The 23,278-nt window shown below is 34.8% G+C and overlaps 3 protein-coding genes across 3 annotated transcripts in view; 2 read left to right on the top strand and 1 right to left on the bottom strand.

Moving 5' to 3' along the window:
- LOC106121373 (esterase E4-like) overlaps nt 1-23,263 on the top strand; it is a 34,435-nt gene extending 11,172 nt beyond the window's left edge. Inside the window, exons 3-5 of the mRNA XM_013317023.1 lie at nt 20,754-20,976; nt 21,397-22,700; nt 22,931-23,263. Coding sequence (XP_013172477.1) covers nt 20,848-20,976; nt 21,397-22,700; nt 22,931-23,096 — 1,599 coding nt within the window. The 5' untranslated portion in view covers nt 20,754-20,847 and the 3' untranslated portion in view covers nt 23,097-23,263. The remainder of the gene's footprint in view (nt 1-20,753; nt 20,977-21,396; nt 22,701-22,930) is intronic.
- On the top strand, nt 8,191-8,910 carry LOC106120953 (histidine-rich glycoprotein-like). The gene has a single exon (XM_013316423.1). It carries the CDS (start codon nt 8,191-8,193, stop codon nt 8,908-8,910), a length of 720 nt encoding a protein of 239 aa, XP_013171877.1.
- Nucleotides 14,603-16,156, bottom strand: LOC106121374 (cysteine synthase). Its single transcript, XM_013317024.1, has one exon. The coding sequence runs from the start codon at nt 15,698-15,700 to the stop codon at nt 14,696-14,698; it is 1,005 nt and encodes a 334-aa protein (XP_013172478.1). The 5' UTR covers nt 15,701-16,156; the 3' UTR covers nt 14,603-14,695.
- Nucleotides 23,264-23,278: the final 15 nt, after the last annotated feature.

The following is a 23,278-nucleotide window of genomic DNA, read 5'->3' as shown; positions in this document are numbered from 1 at the left end:
GTGCGTAAATGCATTTCCTGACTATAAAAAAAAAAAAAAAAGACCTGTGGCGTTCCTTTCTGTCCAGCGATCAGGGCCTATCGTGCCCTAATCTAACGCCGGCCCTGTCTATGACGTTCGTCATTTTCGTTGTCAAATTTGCGACTTCTGACTAATGAATATTGACATATGACAATAATCGATGACATTTTATGCATATAATAAATGTTGTCTAATTCTTTAGCTAAAGTCGTCATATATTTTATTTGATAATTAGCTGTCGACCGCGACTTCGCCCGCTCGGGAAAAAAATTTAATAAGTAGCCTTTGTGTTCTTCCAGACAATGTTCTACATGTGTGCCAAATTTCAAAAAATATTTGTTGAGCCACTCCTGAGACACCTTCATACAAACATCCATCCATCCATTTAAACATTCGCATTTATAATATTAGTAAGAATTATAGTAACATTTCAATCGTCAAATAAATAAAAAGCAGCTTTGAATGAAAACGTTACGCACGTATATTTTAGAAACGAAATCTAAAATAAGATGTATACTTTCAAAAATCGAGTATAGACAAATACTAGGCTGTCTGCATTCCTGGACTTGCGCCGCACGTTGACTCCGCTCGCCGAATTCTCTCCGATGTTTTGCGAACCAGTCGAAATGGAAAAACCCAAACGAAATACAAATCTTAATATATTATCTTACTAATATCTTATTTCTCACTTCTTACTAACATTATAAATGCGAAAGTTAAGATGTAAGGATGTTTGTTAGAAGGTATCTCCAGAACGGGTGTATTAATTTCGCATAAATGTAAAATATAGTCTAGTCACAACTAATTAAGTTCTTTTTTAATTCCGCGTCGATGCAGTAGTGGGCAGCTAGTAACTTAATAACATAACATTCATATAAACTTAGTATTTATACCATCGAACATTTTTCCATAATCGTAATAGTATCGTTCTTGATTCCGAAGCCGACAAAATATTTGAACAATTTTATTAAGGGTATGTAATGTAACACATCTGTATCGGAAGACACGGACCGGTATGGTAGGATAATGACTTCATAGTTGCTATGTTTGCGGTAGAACTATCATTGTTAATACATTGCAATAATTATCGAGCTTAAGACCTTAGATTATGCGAAAGTCGTGTTACAAACATAACAGATCTTTCAAATATATTTTTTTTATTCTTAATTTAAAGTTTTTTTTAAGTCCAAGAGCGCTTTATAAAGGAGACAATATAGAAAAATACATAGTTACTTGCAAATAGCCAATAAGTTGGTAAGATAAAGGTTTTAAAATCATTAGGACCATCGGAAAAATCTAAAATGAGTTCAGTTATCAGTCAAATAAGGTTCTCGAAATTAAATTGTATTTACACATTTAAAATAGGTTTTTACGCGCACTGATAATATTTATTAAGATTATAACTGTCGCCCGCGACTCCGTCCGCGCAATATTAAAAAAATACTTAATTAGTAGCCTACGTGTTCTTCGTGTTCTACATACGCCAAATTTTTGCGAGATTCATTCTCTCTAATTCTCGAGATACTTTTTAACAAACATCCATCCATCCAAACATTCGCATTTATAATATTAGTAAGATTGTAAAATATAAATCAATATAGTTTACACTTATATACTTTTATGTATTGTAATATGTATATAATTTGACATTGAATTCGTACATTAAACGAACAAATAGACGTTGAATTGGAAAATACTTATTTACAATGCTTCGCAAATGTATTTGCTTATTTACTTTTATACTTATCAAAGTCAATGCAAACTGGAACCATTAGTTTGACAATCGTATGTAAAAAGATTTTAGAGTTGTTATATTAAATTAAATTAATTATTTACTATTAGTTTAATTTATATATTATTTAACTTAATAACTACCATATTCAAATTAAAAATCACGGCCATAAAGTTACATTTACCACAAGCGTTTGCTTAAACCGGGCCTTTGCCCTTTGACACGACGAATTCAAAAAATACGTGGGCGGCCATCTTGGAATGTGTAAACAGTGATTAAGTTAAAAAATATGTCTCCTGGAAGCGACTAAGAAGCGGTTCATAAATAACTTCTTAATGCTATAGTCGGTGGCAACAGACCTCACCGGATTGTAATAGCGGTTACAACAGACTAGTTTCAATTAAACATACAACTAGAAACACTGATCTATGTAAATGGATAGGCGATGACTTGGAAATGACAGCTTTGTGTTAGTTCCAATTTAAACACTCCTGTTGATATTACGTGCCAGTTAATTCTATCTATATTAGTTCGAATCCACACCACCGCTACAAATTATTACCATCAGCGCCAATACGGCGAAAATCAAATAAGCACAAGATACCATTTCTTATAGCCAGTCCATTTATAGAGGATTGTATTGGAGAGCGCGGATGTTGGTGTTTAGCGCGAACCGTTGACATCGCCACGATGCATATTCAAATCAAGGTATAATTACGTTTTACATAAAATTACGCTAGTGAAATCTACAGAGCTGTACAGCCGCCGATAATATGCATTCAGCGATAAACCTCTTATTTTGTTTGTCATTTCCTATATCTCGATAACAAGACATGATTTTGCAAAATTTAATTTCGTAGGCAATCTTTTACATACAGTGTAAAAATTAAGTTTTTTATCTATAATATCGTTCGGATTTGAGTGATTTGCTACTAGATTAGCGTCAACGAAGTATCAAAAAAATATATTCTAACTGACAGATCCCAACCTGTTTATTTTATCGGAATCAATTTTAACTCTTTTATATCTTATATATCACTAATTTGATGTCTCTTTTCGTGCTATCCAATCTAAATCAGCCTTCCTCGGCTTAATGACCTTCTTAAACAGTAGTCAGTGCTGGAATATCAACTCTATGATATTACAAACCATTAAGGTTTTACTTAAAATTTTGCACTATTGCACGTCGATCGCCAGTCGCCAGTCTACAGGATGTGGCGCAGTTGAGTGCCACTAGCCATTGACAATTACTACCACAGCAAGGAGCTCAACAACTCTGTAATGATAAACCATAGATGGGAGATTATGCAATCATTATTACCAAACAATTTGCATACAAATCTATCAATGAAACCTGAAATGCAAACATAGAGAACTAGCTGTCACGCGTGACTACGTCCGCAGTGAATTAAATGTGTTCTTCCAGACTATGTTCTACATCTGTGCCAAAATTCAGCGAGATCCATACAACCGTTCTTGCGATACCTCCAAACAAACATTCGCATTTATAATATTAGTAAAAAGTAAGATAAATATTTTTTTATAATATTTTAAAACTCTTTTTAATTGCATCAGAACATATCGTCATGCCTGTCAGCACTTTTGCCAAAACAGATATAACAATAAACGTAGATTTCTGTCTCAGAAACTCACGGTAATATAATGTAAAATAAGCTTATAGTACAACTAAAGACTGTCGTGAAATAGAGTAAGTTTTTTAACGAGTTATAGATGGCTTCATCTTTAATTCTTTGTCCTTATCAAACCTTTGCGTAATCAAAAAGACAGCAAAATATTTGTAGTTATCGTAATTATTATATTAGATGACACGATTTCGTCGTCTTATAAAAAGTTCTCCCAACAAAAAGATCTTTTATCGGTCAGTAACACGTAGGTCGTGCGTTTTTATAGGTTAAAGATTATCGACTAATAAAGGGTAAAATGTTATCGTACCAAGCAATGAATACTAACAATTGGTTAATTGTTTGTTGGTTAGATACAAAGATCAATGTATCCATAATAAAACTTCTGTCATATCTCGCACAAAGATGTCACTATGGTAATAACTTAATCACATACTAGCGGTTGACCGCAATTTCTTCATCGCAGGATATAAAAAAAAAAATCTATAATATGCCTTCGACCATCAGCTACCTTCTCGTCTACGTTCCGTCAAAATTGGTACAGTCTTACCGGAGATTATCCGGATTAAACGTGGTCTTGCAGACAGACATACAGTAATTAAAAAAAAATCGTTCTTCGTTATCAGTAAATATCATATGTACGATTTTTTTTTAGATTTTTCATACATCCATTCAAATTTATGTGTAATTATTCAAAACTCAGTGGATTTCATATTACATACGTAGCCCGATTTGCTGAAGCCAAATAATTGTCAACTATCTGCATTGTATAAAATGTCATTATTTCCGATAAATGTATAAAAACACAGAGAAGAGAAAAGAGAGCGTCGGTTGCTCAGGGGTCAAGCACTCGACTTGCAATCTGCAGGTCCTGGGTTCGAAACCCACCATGTACCAATGTGTTTTTCGATTTCCGATTTACATATGTACATCTATCCGACGTTCCTACGGTGAAGGAAAACATCGTGATGCAACCTGCACATATCTGAGAAGAAATTCAAAGTCATGTGTGAAGTCAACCAACCCGCACTTGGCCAGCGTGGTTGACTATGGCCTAATCACCCTTAACTTAGGGTAGGCTCCGAGCCCCTCGGTGGGGACGTATAGTGAGCTGATGATGATGTATAAAAAAAATAGTACAAGGACAGCCAGTGCATTAATTTACATTTTAAATATAATATTTACGTAAATACATTTTATTAAATAACAATAAAATCAAGATGATTCGTGAAATTCCTAAATACTTGAATGACGTAATCTACGTATCTGATCGCGATTGTTGATGTTATCCCTTTGGAATGCTTATCACTATTTGTATTTTGTATTATACGAATATTTGTTCAAAATTATAGATAACAATAAAAATTATAGCGCATCTAGGTAAGTAATATTTTTAAAGTAAAGATTTATTCGCATTTTTACCTTAAAATTATGCTCTTTTTTGGTAGTTTCAAGCGCTTTCCATTTTCCCAAGCTTCCTTAAAAAAACATATGTACACGCATTTACTCCGAAACTACTTTTATCTTTTTCTGATCCTTAAGGATACTATTAAATTTATTGATATAATAATGCTTACCCATTTCACCGCCTTCTCTACTATAGAATACATCCTGTACATAAATTATAAATTAAACTTTAATTCACATCAACCGTAATGCAATTACTGATGACTTGTAATAAAATTTATAACGCGGCGTGCTTTCACTTCGATAAAAGTTGTAGCAAACATCTATTACATCCTCGGAGCGATAGGAGATCCTGCACAGGTGCGGCAATCACGGTCAGGAATGCAGCAGGTGAGGCAGGGACAAGCTCTGCCTTAGAACGTTCAAATCACTTCTAACCGCAGGACTATGACCGACCATAGACTTAAGAAGTTTGCGAATGGTCAATGATTATTTTTTGAAACATGATTTGTTTTTTTTTTAATTTTGTGTAGTTTGTATTAATCTTATTTCTTACTAATGTCTATCTTTATTCTTACTAATATTATAAATGCGAATGTTTAGATGGATGGATGGATCTTTGGACCTTTGAGGGTATCTCCAGAACAGCTGAACGGTTCTCGATGAAATTTGGCTTACATATAGAACTACTAATTATGTGTTTTTTATCCGCGCGGGCGGACTCGCAGGCGACCGCTAGTAATATATGTTTTTCAATTAACTTAATGGTGGTTTAAAGTATGTAACTTTGTTAGTTTAGAACATATGAATAAAGTAGAAAAATTATCAATATTTAGTTTCAAATAAAATGCGACTCTGAAATCGTTCAATGAATTGACAAAAGGGAAAGTTTAAATGTAGAGTTTCTAAAGGACGCATTGCGAAGTGATTGACTGTCATTGCAAGGCTGGTGACGTAGGATGTGTATACTAACATACCGATACTTACCGTGGGTTTCTGAGATTAAAATCCCCGCTTATAACATTGATATCTCTGTTTCGTCAAACATGAAAGACAGGGATGATGATTTTTTTATACAGTTATTGGTCTCAGAAACCCACGGTTATTTAGTTCGACGCAATATTTGTACACTATTGCAATATGTTGATTGAGTAAAGGATTGATAATTCTATTCCTGATAACACATTTGTACCACTTTATTATACACAAAGGACTGTGAAGAAATAAAAAATGGTATTTCACAATAAACATAATATAAATAAATAAAACTTTTGTAATTGATCTCGATTGTATTGAAAATATTTGTGATTGTGTTCAACAAACGTTTGTTTTATCAAAACTTAATTAAGAACATTAAAGAATTATTAGGTAAGTGAAACATAAAATTGAAAATAAATTGAATACTCATATGTTTAAATAATTATAGCAATCTTACTAATAATATAAATATGAATGTTGGGATGGGTGGATGTTTGTTGGAAAGTATCTCCAAACGGCTGCATGGATCTCTCTGAAATTTGGCACAGATGTAGAACATAGTCTGGAAGAACAGATAGGTTACGAATTAAGTTTTTTTTTAAATTCCTCGCGAACGTAGTCGCGGGCGTCATCTAGTTTGAAATAAATGACATCCTACCAAACGACGCCTGAATATAGAAGAAATGATAGAGTTGGCAAAAAGAAATAATAAACCTTGCTACAGACGTGAGCAAATAAGCCAATCAAAATTACCACTGCCTCTTATTAAAATAAATTTATTGTGCGTGTCTATAATATGCTATAGCCTATGTTGGTTAGTGTAATTCTAGACGGCTACGTATATGGTATGGTAAGTAAGACGATTAAAAAGTACCGCGACAGGTGGCCGGCTGTTAGAAAAGCGTTAGGCTTAGCGAACTGGCTTCTCTTACCTCGCTCTAGGATTTGTATTGAATTAGTAATGCATTAGAAGCCAACTGTACGCGTTCAGGAGTAGTGGATAATAACTATTATATTTAGTTTAAGATGAGCTGAGTTTACTGAGTCGTACAACCGACACCTATAATTTCTTTTTCTAATCTTACTAATTTTATGAATGCAAAAGTTTAGATGGATGGATGTTTGTATGAAGGTATCTCCGGAACGGCTCAAAGGATTGTGATGAAATTTGGCATACATATAGAAAATAGTCTGGTAGAGCACAAAGGCTTCTAATTATGTTTTGGTTGCAACACGTTTTTTATTTTAGTATCAGTTATAATCTACCACATCCTACTAATTCCTTTAGCACTATATCGTAACCTATTTTGCTTAATTAAATTAAATTATAACACTATCAGAAAATTCTTATAAGTACATATTTAAATTACAACCAACTAGATAAGGTTATATTGTATACAGTATCGTATAAAAATTGAAATTACATCACGGACTTACAAAATACAACAATGATATAAAATACCATCACTAATTTACGTAGTTAAAATTGTGGACTTTTCTATTGCTATAAACATATCCAAACACATTCTTAATTTAAAATATCATTGTGTATTCCGTTGTATGGCGTATTTAACACAACAAACGTCTACAAATTCCCTATCTCGGAACATTCGGTGGTACAAAGCGTTCTTGGCCCGTTAGTTGCATGTCAATAGATAAATGTACTTATACGTGGGCGCCTCGCACCTGCCAGCCTCTAATGATCACGGAATGGACTCTCTAACACGATTCTAATAGGAAACGCGCGGTACACGCCACCTGCCCGCCTTCACCAATCACGCACCGTCTCTTATTCAACACCTACAGTTTAAATGAAGCTCCATTGTTCAACTGTCACTAACGAATTTATTATTAAATCTCAAACCAACTTACGGTACAATGTAACAGAACAAATAATTATATCTAAGAAGAAAAAAATATGATTTTTAAATTGCTTTCTCGGTACCTTTCAAGTAGATTTCAAATTAGTCGTAAGTAATTTATTTTAAGAAGAGGTTTTTTAACAATGGTTAAACATAACAATTCACACATTGATACGCACAAAGTTGTAAACCTAACAACACCGCAAATACATCTTAATTAATTCAATTCCTATAAGTTCTTTTGGAGCAAAGCCTAATAAACTTATGTGTAAACTGTTCAAACGACACAAATCTTTACAAACGACTGCAACTACAAAAGTACAACAAAGCAAAAGTGAAACATTTTGGAAACATCAATTTGTAATGCAACGATACTGAGACTTTTTGTTAAATGTCCGTGAACTGGTGCAGGCGTCCGTTGCGGCATTATATTTCTACACCGCCTGAAAATCTATCAACTAAATAATATAAATTAGACAATTTACAAGCTGAAGTCAGTCACAACCGGACTTCCGATTGTAAACAACCAAGGAAGTCAACTCGCAAAATGAGGGGTCTGCTGGTGTTAGGAGTTGTCTGCCTCGTAGCAGCGTGCTATGCTGAGCAAGCCGAGTCTGACATGGCCGTGGCCGAGACCAAGGGTCACCATCACGAGGAGGGCGGTGGTCATCATCACCATGCGCATCATCACCACGAGCACGGCGGCAAGGGCGGCAAAGGCCACCACGGTCATCACCACCATCATAAGGGAGATGCCGGTCACTACGGTAAACATCACCACGGCGGACACCACCACGAACATGGTGGCGGTCACAAGAAACACTGGGACGAACATGACCACCATGGCGAGCACCACGAGCATGGACATCACCACAAGGGAGGCAAACACGGTCACCATGAACACCACGACAAAGGTGAGCACACTGACGGCTACCACAAGAAGTACCATAAGGATCACTTCCACAAGGACCATCACTTCCATGACGGACACCACGACGAAGGCAAGCACCACAAGCATGGTCACCATCACGGACACCACGAAGAACATGACGGTCACCACAAGAAGGGTGGTCACCATCACTCCGGACATCACGAGGGTCACCATGGCAAACATGGTCATCATGATAAGCATCATTATGGTGAAGATCATCATGAACATAAAGGCCATCATGGTCATGAGGGTCATGGGCACCATCATAAAGGTCATGGCAAGAAAGGTGGTCATGAGGACCATAAGCACTGGGGATTCCACCATGGTAAACATTAAACATCATAATTTTGTAAATAAAAACCTTTCACGATCATACGCCTGTAATGGGATAGTCAAATGTGAAGGTAATTTCTGTCGTCTGAAGCCAACTTTAAGCAACACCTGGACATGCATGACAAATGATAAGCATCATTACAATTGTGGTGAAACCAAAGATTATTTTTCATGCTACAATTAGAAGAGTCCTACTCAGAGCTAACCGCTCAATTGTAATTTAATTTTTATAACATTTATATTGTAAATGTAAAGATTGTTTTGTTATTGTTTTTTACTATTTTTATATAAAAATATACGACTGTTAAAATGTTGTGTTACATATTGAATTTCTTTTATCAAATAATCATAATCAATTTTGGACGTGTCCATCACGAATTACACTTTTCTATAACATTTTTATGCATTAAAAACATAGCATTTCACGTATTACGAATACAAGCCAAGGTGTTAAATGAGTTTTCAAACCAGGATATCCTTTAATGGCATTGCAAAAAGTGATGTAAAATGGACGCAATACATCCGGCGTGGTCGACAGTTGCTCCTATTACAAGTAGAAAATCCACCGAACACCTGGCCTTGTCAGGAAAATGACAATTTTCTCAGTGCCGAGAAATGCGCACAGCGCAGCCTGCGGCGTAGATCGGGAGGAATATAACTCGAATGTGACTGACGCGTTAATGCCTACATAAATAGCAGTGTAACGAGGAAAGATTTATTACTTGAGATTAATACACTATAAAATTATGTAATAAACAAATGTCTTCGGAAGTCATTTGAAGTGTAGACTTATGACTAGATTTAGTCGAACAAAATATCAGAAAACTGTAAAGGTGTTAATTTTTTTTTCGTTTTGTCTAATGGCATTCTCTCACCTGACTCTACTATTACTACGATTTTTTTAGCTTTTCATGACACCCATTATTTGATCTTTCATATTTCAAGAAAGAAAACTGGCAACATAGCTCTGAACTCTTGAAATTGTTGTCGTTATTAATAGTGGTGATTATCATCTAATTATTTGGTAATTCGCTCCGCTCGCTTCAAATCAACACATGTTCATCTTACTACTTAAGAATAGTTTAAGGCAATATAAAAATAATAACAACATTAAGAAATGAAGTTGAAACATCGATGAAAGCGTTAAATTGTATGCAGTCAAAGCTCGCGGCTTCAATTATCGTGGGGTATGCAAGTTGCATACATTAAAATAATACGATAGCGGCGCAACGTGAGATATTAAGAGCCGCGGGCGCTACGTGACCACTAACAATGAAAGTTAGAAAGATTGATACAGATCGAAGCTCGATTACAAAACGCGGAGGAGTGACACGCGCGACGCCTCGGGCCGTAACTAGTTGAATTATAAACTACAAAGTAAAGTACCGTAGTTTCTACGCGTGGGATTACAATGATGAAATTGTTAAATGGTATTCGTAATTAAGGCCTCATAGCCAAGGGCTAAGAATACTGTAGTCTTACAACACCAACGCTTTTCCGCCCTGAGAGAAAGTAGGATATGCGTTTAGTCTATTAGGATAAACAATCTATAAATTCAAGGTCACAATTTCAAAAATCCGTCTATTTAAAGACATTCTAAATTCGGTATTTGGAATGGACTACGTTAAATCATTATTAGCACATCTCTTGACGACTTATTCTATAAGTAGAAGGTTATCAGTAACCTAAGAGCGATTATAAGAGAGGTTATAAGTAGGTTCAATCAGTACTAGGCTAATGTTATGTTACGCGCAAAATTTAATTATATTTTCGCATCCCGGGACGCAAATCTAACAATAGTCAGTCAGTTTAATAGAACATTTGTCAAAAATACATTATAGGTACAAGTGTTTGCAGGTGTTCCTTGTAAGTGGCCAATAAACTTTCGTCTACGTTACATATTTATTTTAGTTTTAAACTTTTAAACGATCACGTGTATACGGCATGTTCAAAATTTATTGACAAAATTAAGAAAAAAATCTATTACGATAGACATTTTTATATATGGAATAACATATACATCGTGTAGTCTGTAATTGTCTAAGTTTATTGACACGCGGTAGATCGATTTATTAATAGTGCTGGATAACTGCCAATTATTTCTTACGAGTCATTGGCGAGGTCAAATTCCATCAAATCACGTGAAGGTAATTATTGATAAATTGTTATTATATTACAAATTGATAAAATATATTAATTACAAATTTCACTAATAATGATAAATGACCATGACCGCTTTGGTGTCAAAACTTAAGACAAAACATAATTTAAAAAAAAATGTATGCGTTAAAAAAGTAACCACATAATTAATAAGTTTAAACATTTGACAATTAAAAAAAAACAAAGGAATTAAAGAACATGCTCTATATGAGAAGAAGTCAGGGGCCACCTGTGCACACTTTGTGATTCCCACAACGCCTCCGCGTCAATATTGACACAGATTAAATCAATTCCATGGATGCTCGCTATCTCACGTCACAGACCTGTCCGAAGAGGAAGCGCACCGTTAACGCGCCTACGCTCAGATTATCGAAGAACAAATAAAAAAAACTAGGCACAGGTGTCCATTGTTCATTTTAACCTCTGTATTACATAAGCAGGTACTTTTAACCAACTTGAAAAGTAAAGTGCCCAAGGAGGTCGTCAATTCGTCTGTGTGTGTTCTTTAACTAAATTAAACAACGTAAACGGTTAATTTATTCATCAGTCAATAATTACGCAAGTACTAATCTGAAAGTTAAAAGATTTGGCTTGCAGCCTTTCGGCCAGGTCCTGTTTTAAGCTTACGAGTACTAATATTATAAATAAGAATGATTAGATGGATGGATGTATGTTTGAAGGTATCTTCGGAACGGCTAGACGGATCTTGATGAAATTTGATAGTGATGTAGAACATATAATAGTAATTAAGTTTTTTTTAATTCCGCGCAGACGGACTCACAGGCGACAGCTAGTCCGTAATTAAATTAAACATAATTCGTTGAAGTATCGCAAAAATAAATACGACATAGGCATTGATATGTATTGTCGTAAATAGATATCGTTTTACACCTTTGAAACTATAATAAAAATATTGTTCACTTAAATAGTAAAACATAGATAATATCGATAGGAATTTAATAACCCTAATGTTTATTGCTCTTTGTGCTTTTTTAAATCATAAAAAATATTACGCTTCATAAAATAATAAAATAAATTGTAACTAACAAATACTAATTTCCAATATATTTTTTTTATTTTCCTTATTGATATAAATTAAATTACTCATAAATATTTTTTGTGACCAATGTCACAATCATGAAGAAGACAGTACCAGTCTTTTAAATTACAAAGCATCTACAGTTCCTCTGGTGTTGCAGATGTCCATGGGTGTCGTTGATCACCTCGGTGTTCCCGCCGCTCGTTTGCCCCCTTCTCTTATATAAAAAAAACAATAATCCGATGCTCTTTTATTTCTTCTCTCGTTCAATCCCGTGTGATTATTCTAATAACTATAATAAATAATTTATGTTATATGCAGACCATTCGAAGTATTATACATTCGACAAATCGGATAAAATTGCATTCGGTTTCGGTGTATCTTATATATATATAAAATTCTCGTGTCACAATTTTCGTTCCGAAACGGCTTGACCGATTCTCATGAAATTTTGTGAGCATATTGAGTAGGTCTGAGAATCGGCCAACATCTATTTTTAATCCCGCGCGGACGGAGTAGCGAGCGACAGCTAGTATAATATATTTTTCTTTAGGTTCTTCATTATAAATTTTATACTATGTACTTTTATGTAATTTTATTTATTGTAATGTTACTCGTCTAACGTAACGTACTGCCTAAATAATAATAAAAATTTCATCTATGATTTGAGCAAATATATTATCGTAACAATCTTAATTAAGCTTTGTAATAACGAAGCGTATGAGATTCAACGTCAATAATCTTTAGCCGAAAGACAAATATATACATTTGATATGATTAGTGTCAATAAACTCCCCAAACAGTCTCGAGGCACGAGCAGGCAAACAATCAGGGTTAGAACGTAGTCTCCAGTAGTAGAACGTAGTCTCACAAGAATTATCTCGATTATTCGAAAGCAATTTACCATTTTTATAAAATGTAATAACTTTAATCTAACGATTTTTTTTTATTTAATCCATATTACAGATTAGGATTGTTTGTACATGGATTACAAAACTTTAGTGTTTATTTTATGATAGCTGTCGCCCGTGACTATGTCCGGACCGAACTAAAAAACCTAGTTAGTAGCCTATGTGTTCTTCCAGACCATGTCCTACATCTATACGAAATTTTATGCAACGCAACGCAAACATCTATCCATTTATCCATCAAGCCTTCCAAACATTCGCATTTATAATATTAGTAAGATATCTTTAATTTTAACAAGACTATGTGATTGTTTTGTGAATGATAAACATTCAAAAAATATGAAACACACTCCTACCTAATCTAGAGCGCTTAAAAAATGGCGAAAATTAGAATTGGCACCGTTTACTAAAACATCTTTAGGTCGTAAAATTTTAAAGGAACGCCCAACTAACAAGCGAAGATCGTTTAGTGGACAGCTGCGGATAGATCCGTTTTTTTACGAATCCGCATGGACATCTCTAATGGCTTGTTGTGAAATCAATGGTGCTAAATTACAGATCGGAACCGAGTTAGTCTTTGTCGGAATCCTTTTAAATGGCCGGCTCGTTCACATTGTGTTTAGAGGCTATAGTTTTAGCCCAGTTAATTATTTCCACAACAATCTAATTTTTTATTTATTTGTTTTATAATGAACCCATTTTATTCATAGGGTTGTCACACATACAGAAATAAAAATAATAATGACAAAACATTTTTTCCTTTTCATCAATAAATAAAAAAAGAACTTAACAAATCAAAAATATGTTCTCCGATCGTTCAATTTAACCATTACACCGCGAGGCCAAGGTCGTTTTCAATAACCGTGGCACAGATAAACGTGTCGATCCGACAGTTTTTTGTCGCGCTAAGAAAATTTGTTGCGAGCTAAGTGGTTAAAAGTTTACTTAACCGTGAGGTTCCACTGTGGATGCCCGGCACAAAATTGTCGAAATTACAATAAAAATTGCTTACACTTGTGGTGATGGATTCATCACCTGTCAATTATAATTTCTATTAAGTTCTAAATATGAAAATAATTATATGATACGAATCACATTGTCGTAATTGGTTCCATTATACTCTAACTATCCCATTTAAACATTCGGTCGTGAAATCTTTTTTATGGCGGGAATTTTATGCGATGAGGTCGCAATTTTAGGCAGGTGTAGGATGTTTTCTTAATTAGATTTCTGCGAAAAGCATTAGAACCATAGAACGATGTTTTATCCAACAAAACTTTTTAAATTGCCTTTTGATGTAGGTGTTCATTTGTTTGTTGTTTGCAACTTGACCGTTGGATTTTAAAACAGAACTTGTTATCGTATTATGGAATTAACATAAAATGACACCTTGGACGTAAGCGTCAACATTCCAATCTTTTCACACATTCACCACGAGTTCATTGAATACACATATTATTTTACTCTTTTTCAATTTGCTCTACATAAGTTACGCAAAATTTAAATACTATAGTAACGAAATAAAAAAAAAACAATTTTTAACTTTTTATTAAACAGTAATAAAGATACCAAGAAAAAAATAATCTTAAACACTTAAATATACTTTGATTATGGAATAATAATAAATAATATCGTTATTATAATGATAAACTATAAAATTTATAGGTTAATCTATCTATTTCTATACACATTCATTCGGAACAGGGGTGTACTTTAATCCTGTGTCATTTAATGTAGTCACGACCCACGCGTCTTTCGGTACCTTGCCTGATTGCAGAAGGTGGACCGCAGCGGCCACATTAGCTCCACTCGTGTACCCCACAAACAATCCTTCTTTCTCACCGATTAGATTTTTATACTTTATAACCTCTTCGTCTGTCACGCTAACAGTGCCGTCCATATAATCAAATTTGAATAAATTAGGTACACATCCGTAACCAGATCCTTGGAGTAAATGCAATGGTTTTGTAATCTCTTTTCCTTTGATAGGTTCCGAACCGGCTGGTTCCACAACAAATGATAGTAAATTTGGATTTTTTTCTTTTAAATATTTTGATGTGCCCGTGAACGTACCGGCCGTGCCTACGGTCGCAACGAAAACATCAACATGGTGCCCTGTTTGCCGCCAAATTTCAGGCCCCGTTGTCTTGTAATGCGCCTCCGCGTTTGCTTCGTTATTGAACTGATTTATATAGTAAGCTCCCAGCTCATCGACTAGTCGCATCCCTTCCGCTTCGGCTTCCTTGACATCAGCTAAAGTAACGTTACCGTATGTACCTTCGACTTGAGGAACTCTGACGCATTTAGCGCCTAGAGCTTCCATATGTATTGCCCGTTGAGCACTGTTACCTTTGGACATTGTGAGTGTAAGGGGATGACCAAGCACAGCGCAGACTACCGCAAGACCACAACCTTGGTTGCCAGAAGTCACTTCCAGGACAGGTCCGCCCGGTTTCAGCTCTCCGCTCTCGAGCGCCTTCCTTATCATGTACAATGATGAACGGCATTTAATTGACGCGCCTGGATTCATGAATTCACATTTAGCCAGAATACGTCCCGGACCTGGATACAATCTGTCAAGGGCAACGATTGGAGTTTCGCCGATGAGGTCTAAGGCTGATGCTTTGATTTCGTTTGTGACACCGTTTTCACTGATCACTCCATTAACACCGTTAACAGCTGCCATCGTATGTGAGATTTTTTGTAATAGTTTTGGTAATAGTAAATTGCTCGGGCGTGTCTCAAATCAAACTGATTCTTGATTACACACGTGTTTCTTTAAATCAATGCGGGCCACGAAGGTCGACGAGAATGCACACGGTTCCGTGGAGTCGTAACCACACTCGGGCGCAAAATAAGCTGAAGCAACACTGAGCCAATTTTATGCGGAGTTTACAATGGACATGTTTTATGACTCCGATAAGAATACTTGCGATTACTTCGAGACAAAACAATTTGTTAATTTAAATATATAAAAAAAAATCGCGTCGTTATAACGTTCGTTCGCGACGTGACCGATTTACGATCATAATGTCAAGCGCCGCTCATTATATCCCGCGTCTCACTTCTATTATCTAACTAAAGCCAAATATACATGTCAACAAATTACATTATGTTTGCGCCAACTGGCAAAACACACAAAAAGTACAAATGGCCGGCCACCCCTCGGCAGCGGGGCGATTATGACACAAGTGGCAATTCGGAGATGTTTGACATTCTGCTATTTTGATTCACACGTTCATATACTTTGATAAAGCTAAATTATGTTTTATAACAACTTACATACGGTTTATTTTTATTCATATCGATATCAAAATGTAAAGTCTTCTAAACGTGAACAATAATAAACTCTCTACAGTTGTATTAGGGTTCAATTTGTAAGAATTGGACACATAGATTTGTATCTAGTAGCCTTGTTAATGTGCGTTGAAGACCCACCAGATGTCAATACGAAGCCGGTCCATTGTTAACAAATATGGGTACAATTGTGCACAATGCTTTACATTATTGTATTTAGCGATGGTGAGGAGGCTGAACGAGCCAAATGTTCCCATTTGATAATTGGGGTGTCCATCGATGAAAAGGACCAATATGGTGTTTAAAATATAATTCTAGCATACATATAATAGTTCATCATATTTGCCTACCTTTTATATATAGCTAACTGTCACCCGCAACTACGTCCGTGGCCAATTAAAAAATAATTAATTAGTGTCCTATGTGTTTTTCCAGACTATGTTATATATCTATGGTAAATTTCAGCGAGATCCCTGCAGCCGTTTGTAGATATATTGTAACAAATATCCATCTATCAAAACATTCGCATTTATAATATTAGTAGGTGGTAAGATAAGTGCAGTGGCTCAATAAACAAATCGTCAAACACTCCAAAGAATGACTTTGCAATTCGATTTGAAGTGTTGATTAGTATTAATTAAATAACATCTTTACTTATTAATAAGCTTATGTATTTACTTATTACTTTAATAAATGATAAATACAAATATTTAAAAAAAAACAACCAATGGGAAATCCCTACCATGAATAAATAAACGTATTTTTAAAATTAACAACATGGTTAGCAAACGTGTGCAAATTCAACATACTCAGCAAATATAATAGTCTATTTGAAGTAAGATAGCTCTAATTATGCTAATATCTTAGTATCAGACAGTTTTATAAATATTTTATGTATATAAAGAGCAATTTAATACTAGCGATCTGTCCCAACTTCGCGTATATACAAAGCAGTACATAGAACCGATACGACAATTTTTTTGTTTATGCTCATTTTATTAATATCTTTAAATATATTTATTTTTTATATAATGTCGGCGTTTACATCACATAAGAATAAAGTTTCAATTCTTTCCTCCTATTAACATTGGAAAAAAGTTACACAAAAAATGTAACTAATATATTAACGATACATCTTGGTATGTAGCTTAAGTCGTATTCCATGTACTACATTTATAATGTCAAATTATTCATAGTAAAAACCACAATTTGTTGAGATGCGAGCCGTTACCTCGTACGGAACAAGCAACAGACAATCCGAACATCATTCCCACGGGCACGCACCTGCGCGGACACATCCTACAATACAACACCGATACACTATAGGGTGGCCATTCTTTACACAATATCAAGACTTGTCTTTAAAAAATAAGTCGCGATAATCCTCGTAGTATACACATAAATATAGTTAAGTAAACATTAATACGGAAAAAAATTAAAACAACCTCATTACTATTAATAAAGATCGATTAAACTAATTACATAAATAGCGAAATTAGATAGAAACCCGTGAGATGGCAGACTTCCCAGGGAAGCCAATCCTCGATCACGTAAATTAAACTTTCTCCTTAAATATGCAACTCCATCACATATGTTTCCCATCCCAAAACAAGTGTATAAAACATATTATCAAAATCATAAAGAGAACAAACGTAAATTTGATAAATCGAAGATGTCAATATTGGTCATGGTAACCTTAGGGAATATCCTATAATTCCGTAATTTACGTTGGTCATCATAGTTTAAGCCCGCATTCCTCGTCGCCTACACAGCGTCAGATGAGCCCGGCGCGGTGGGGCATTCAGCATCGGATCTCACGCCGCACAATCACTTGCTTTGGAACGCCGACGTAATTTGGGCAACGTTTTCATTAAGCTAAGACTAAACTTCTCACGACCTTTTTGCCAAAGTGAATATGAATTATGCTGAAAAGAGATGAACTCCATTCATTCATTATTGTGTTCGAACCCGAGACGCGGGCGACTCATCAAGTAGCGCGGAACGGCGTGGGGGACGAAGACAACGTATGATAGCTTCGCGATTGGCCATCGAGTATATCCGTTTTACGGTTAATAAATTGTACCAAGCAATTGCTTCTTCGAGCCGGATCGGTGGGTCTAGTAAGAATGTTTGTGACAGGCTATATCCGACAAAATATGTATAAAACTTTGTGCAGCGTCCCTATCAGGCGTAAAGTACACCAAGAATACCATACTAATTTTGACACTTGATGATAAAGATACGAAAGCGCTTGTCGGAAATATGCATGCAAGGCCCTGATTAATTAGGAACGATTATCCATTTACATTTTATGATTTGAGACTAAACTTCCTGTGAAATTTATTATAATTTTTCAATAAAATAGAATATTGTACATATATAAAAATAATACATAGTTATGTATTATTATTTATATTATTCAATTACTTAATCTAAAAAATAGCAAGAAATATTCTAACTCAAATCTGTAGTAAGATAGGACAATTATTACCCAATTTAAATTGAACTATTATTACAAAATTTGTTGAAATAGTCAACCGGCTGACGTCTTACCGTAAATAAGAATTCTCTACTTAATGTACTTGATGAAAATGAACAAAAAAAGTAGAAATTCTATATGTGTTAAGCGCCTGAAAAATTTACGATTTGTACAAAATCATCTTTGCTAGTATTTTTAAGTAGGCACAGAAAAAACATAATAAAAAATCAGAAATTAATAAACCTAAACATTCTGTATAAGGTTTAATTCGTTTCATAATCACACAGAATCCTTTATAATTAGTTTCTAGTTCAATAACTAATCAATCAATACTCAAAATAGTTATTTAATATTGTTAAACTGTAATAATAGGTTTTACAAGTATTTCAAAAAGAATAGCAGGATAGTACCGGAAATCCAATCGTCGTCAGTTACCCAGTCAATTTATCCAAACGAGCGTATTCCTGTGTTACGTTGTTATTCCAAATTAAATCAATTTATTACTTGAGGGAACCCTATTATTTCATATCTTGTAACTTCCTTTTCAAATGGACAATCATTATTGTCAATAAACAAATCGTAAACAACCAATCTTTATCTTGACATAGATGTAATTACAAACATAATGACAAGGTCACAAACAGACCTGTGAAATAATTTACACATTAAAACAGTAACAAATCTCCTCTTAAGTTTATTTTTAAACAGCCAGTGTCACTACAGTATTTTTTTCTATTAGCTTAACGTTTTTTATAGTTCTGTAATCATCCTGTTGCAAATTTAACATACATTCCAAGCGTACATTTCCAGTCGTATAATGGCACATACTGTATAAAATCCGCGGGCAGTTCGGGATGCACCTGAGTATTTCACGGAGCGACTCGCTGGCGCCGCGCGTCCTAGTCTGTGACCTCAAGCCGCCCACAGACCTTAACATCTCATAGACAAGACATAGATATAAATATGCATGAAATGTTAAAATGTTATCTTTATACAGATTTCTACACTATATATATATAATTATATATTTCTAATTATACTCGTTAACGATAAGCTTAATTAACTTTTTATTGTTACACAATCTTAATCTTTGGTGGTCCGACCAGCTTTTCTCCAATTGCTTTAAATGGTGTAAACCTACCAACCTGCTCCGATTTTAAGTACCTCGGTTCACTCATCCAATACGACGGCGGTGTTGACCGGGATGTGAAAAGCCGAATAAATGCAGGTTGGATGAAATGGCGACAGGTCACCGGTGTAACTTGTGATCCAAGAATGCCAATGAAACTTAAGGGACAGATCTACAAGTCCATCGTAAGACCTGTCGTATTGTACGGATCTGAATGTTGGGCCACCAAGGTTTCGGATAAAGAAGATTGCATGTAGCTGAAATGCGTATGCTAAGATGGATGTGTGGTGTGACAAGGAAGGATAAAGTTAAAAATGTGTATATTAGAGGAAGTTTGAAAGTAGCGCCAGTGATCGAGAAATTGAGGAGTAAAAGATTAGCGTGGTTTGGACATGTTATGAGAAGGGATGATGATGATATAAGCAAAAAAGTAATGAGATTGAATGTGGATGGCTACAAGGGTAGAGGAAGACCAAAAAAAGTATGGAATGACTGTGTGAAAGAGGATATGCGTAAGAAGGGGGTAGACTCGGATATGACGGCTGATAGAGATGTATGGAGGAGTAGTACATGCTGTGCCGACCCTCGATAGGGATAAGGGCAGGTTGATGATGAATCTTAATCAGTGGCTTAAGGAGTCGAACGATTAGTCTTTTTTGACACCAAGTCAAGTGTCAGATTGATTAGTGAGGGGACATAAACGTTGACATTTTAATAAGTCTAGTGTTGCGCCGATACACCGGTTTTTCCTAACAGTATAATATGAATACGCATATATATATTATGAGTGTATGTGTACACATTAACTAGAATGTATTTGCATTGTTATTTCAGATTGGAAATCTGTACCGTTAGTCACGCGCATTTAATAAAACATTGTTGTTTGAAACTTTGAAAAAATTATCGTTATTTGATAATTGATTAAAAAATGGCAACAGTTGTAATACAACAAGGCAAACTTCAAGGCAAGAAATCGTGGAATGACAATGGATTTGAGTACAATGAGTTTTTGGGAATACCTTACGCGAAACCACCGCTGGGACCACTAAGGTTTAAGGTATTTAAAATATTGCATTATTTTAATTTAACATCCACATATATGTGCCTCTCATATTATGATGTGTGTTTGTTAATTTCTAATTAATCGAGAAATTAAAAATATATAAAATATCAGTATTAAATCATATTTTGGGATCATGTTAACATGATTGTTTATTTTGTCATGTTTATATGGTCAAAATAGACATATAAATCAATTTAAGCGGGTTCAGTTTTTTTATCGTTTCATTGCTTGTTAACAATAAAATGCTTTCATTCAATCGCCAGTACTATGAAATTTGATGATGATTTGATGACAATGAGTAATTGAATCGATAAATATTATAGCGCCATCGAATAAATAACAAAAGAACGATATTATGCTTACAATATATATCACAATAGCTTTTTTTAAATTATCTTTTGTATTGATTTCCAGAGTCCCCAACCACCCGAAAAATGGGAAGGAGTAAGAGATGCTACAGTAGTCAACAAAAATAATGTAGCACTGCAACTTGATATGTTCACCAATCAGGTTATCGGAAGCGAAGACTGTCTTTATCTTAACGTATATACTCCCAAGATGCCTGATGAAGAATCCAAATTACTCCCCGTAATGGTATTCATACACGGAGGAGGTTTTGTAGTTGGAAATGGAATATTAGAAGATGAACATGGACCTGATTTTCTTATAGAACACAATGTAGTTATAGTTACTATCAACTACAGACTTTCTGTTTTAGGATTTTTGTGCTTAGATATAACTGAAGCAGCTGGTAATATGGGACTGAAAGATCAGGTCAAAGCACTTGAGTGGGTGCAAAATAATATAGTACATTTTAATGGAGATAAAAACAATGTTACTATATTTGGAATAAGTGCTGGTGCTGCATCTGTTGAATATCATTTAGTGTCACCCAGAGCCGAAGGTTTATTCCACAAAGCGATTCTGCATTCCGGTTCCTGTCTTAATCATTGGGCAGTTAATTATGAACCAAAGAAGCTAGCAAATCTATTGGCCATAAAGTTAGGTTACAAAAGCTCATCAGAAGACGTAAACTCTTTAAAAGAATTTCTTATAAATATCCCTGGAGCAGATCTAATGGTGTCTGCTTCTGAAGTATGCGGAAATTATACAACAGAAAAAGGCAGAATTTTCTTTGGTTTTGTACCAACTATAGAAAAAGATTTCTCAAATGGGGATTCATTTCTTACAGACCATCCGTATCGCTTACTAATGCAAGGTCTTTTTAACCACGTACCAATTATTAAAGGATTCTGTAATCGAGAGGGTTATTTAACTTATGTGCTTAAGCCTAAAGCAATTTTAGACGTCCAAGAGATTAAAAACTTCACTTCCTATTGGTCATTTGACTTAGATTCAGATGACAAAATTGAATATAGCGAACAGATGAAGAAAGCTTATTCGATGAACATAAAACCTGGAGACGATGAGGACAAAGTTGGAATAGATTTCTTCAGTGACTTTGATTTTGTATCTGGAATTTGGACCAGTGGCAAGTTAATAGCTAGAAAAGGGGTGCCTGTTCGATTTTATGAGTTTAATTATGAAGGAAAAATTAACTTTTTTAAATTAGTCTTTGGTATAAATAGAACTGGAACCGCCCACGGGGATGACCACACTTATGTTTTGTGCCATAAAGTCGCAAAGGAGGCACATGGTCATGATTTAGTCATACGAAACACTATGTGCCAAATGTGGACTAATTTCGCTAAATCAAGGTAACTTTTTTTTATTTTAAAACTAGCTGTTTCCGACTTCTTTCACATAAAATTAAAAAAAAACAGTTTTGTGTAGGCTATGTGGTATTCCAGACTGTAGTCTACCTGTCTTCCAAGTTTCATAGAGATCCATTAAGATATTTTGAAGTTACGTAGTAACAAACATCCATCCGTCCATCCATCCACATCTTCGCAATTATAATATGAATGATAAAAAAAAATCGTTTTAGTTGTCCTACACCGTCAGAGAGTATGAGTGAGCTAATCGAATGGCCTGTTTACACAGAAGATCATCCTGTATATCTGACAATTGATAAAAACATCAAATTACTAAGAAACTATGAACCGAATACAATGTCTATATACGAAGAAATTTATGAAAAATACGAAAAATAAATTTATTTCTATACATTCGATTAAGGTGCAGATTTAGAAAAATATATGCTTAATAAATTTATGTCAAATGTTTTAGAACTCAAAAATTGATATTACCTTTCCTCCCAACGCACATCTAATCTGTCGGACGAGCAATACAACATCTCTTTCAGCCAATAAAATTAAATGACATGGAAAACTTA

Source organism: Papilio xuthus, unplaced genomic scaffold, assembly GCF_000836235.2.
Source record: "Papilio xuthus unplaced genomic scaffold, Pxut_1.1 DF826945.1, whole genome shotgun sequence".
NCBI lineage: Eukaryota > Metazoa > Arthropoda > Insecta > Lepidoptera > Papilionidae > Papilio > Papilio xuthus.
This window is presented reverse-complemented; position numbering and strand designations above follow the sequence as displayed.

What these genes read in the sequence shown, in the direction of transcription:
- LOC106120953 (XM_013316423.1), top strand. Translation starts at nt 8,191, where the DNA reads ATGAGGGGTCTGCTGGTGTTAGGAGTTGTCTGCCTCGTAGCAGCGTGC.
- LOC106121374 (XM_013317024.1), bottom strand. Translation starts at nt 15,700, where the DNA reads ATGGCAGCTGTTAACGGTGTTAATGGAGTGATCAGTGAAAACGGTGTC.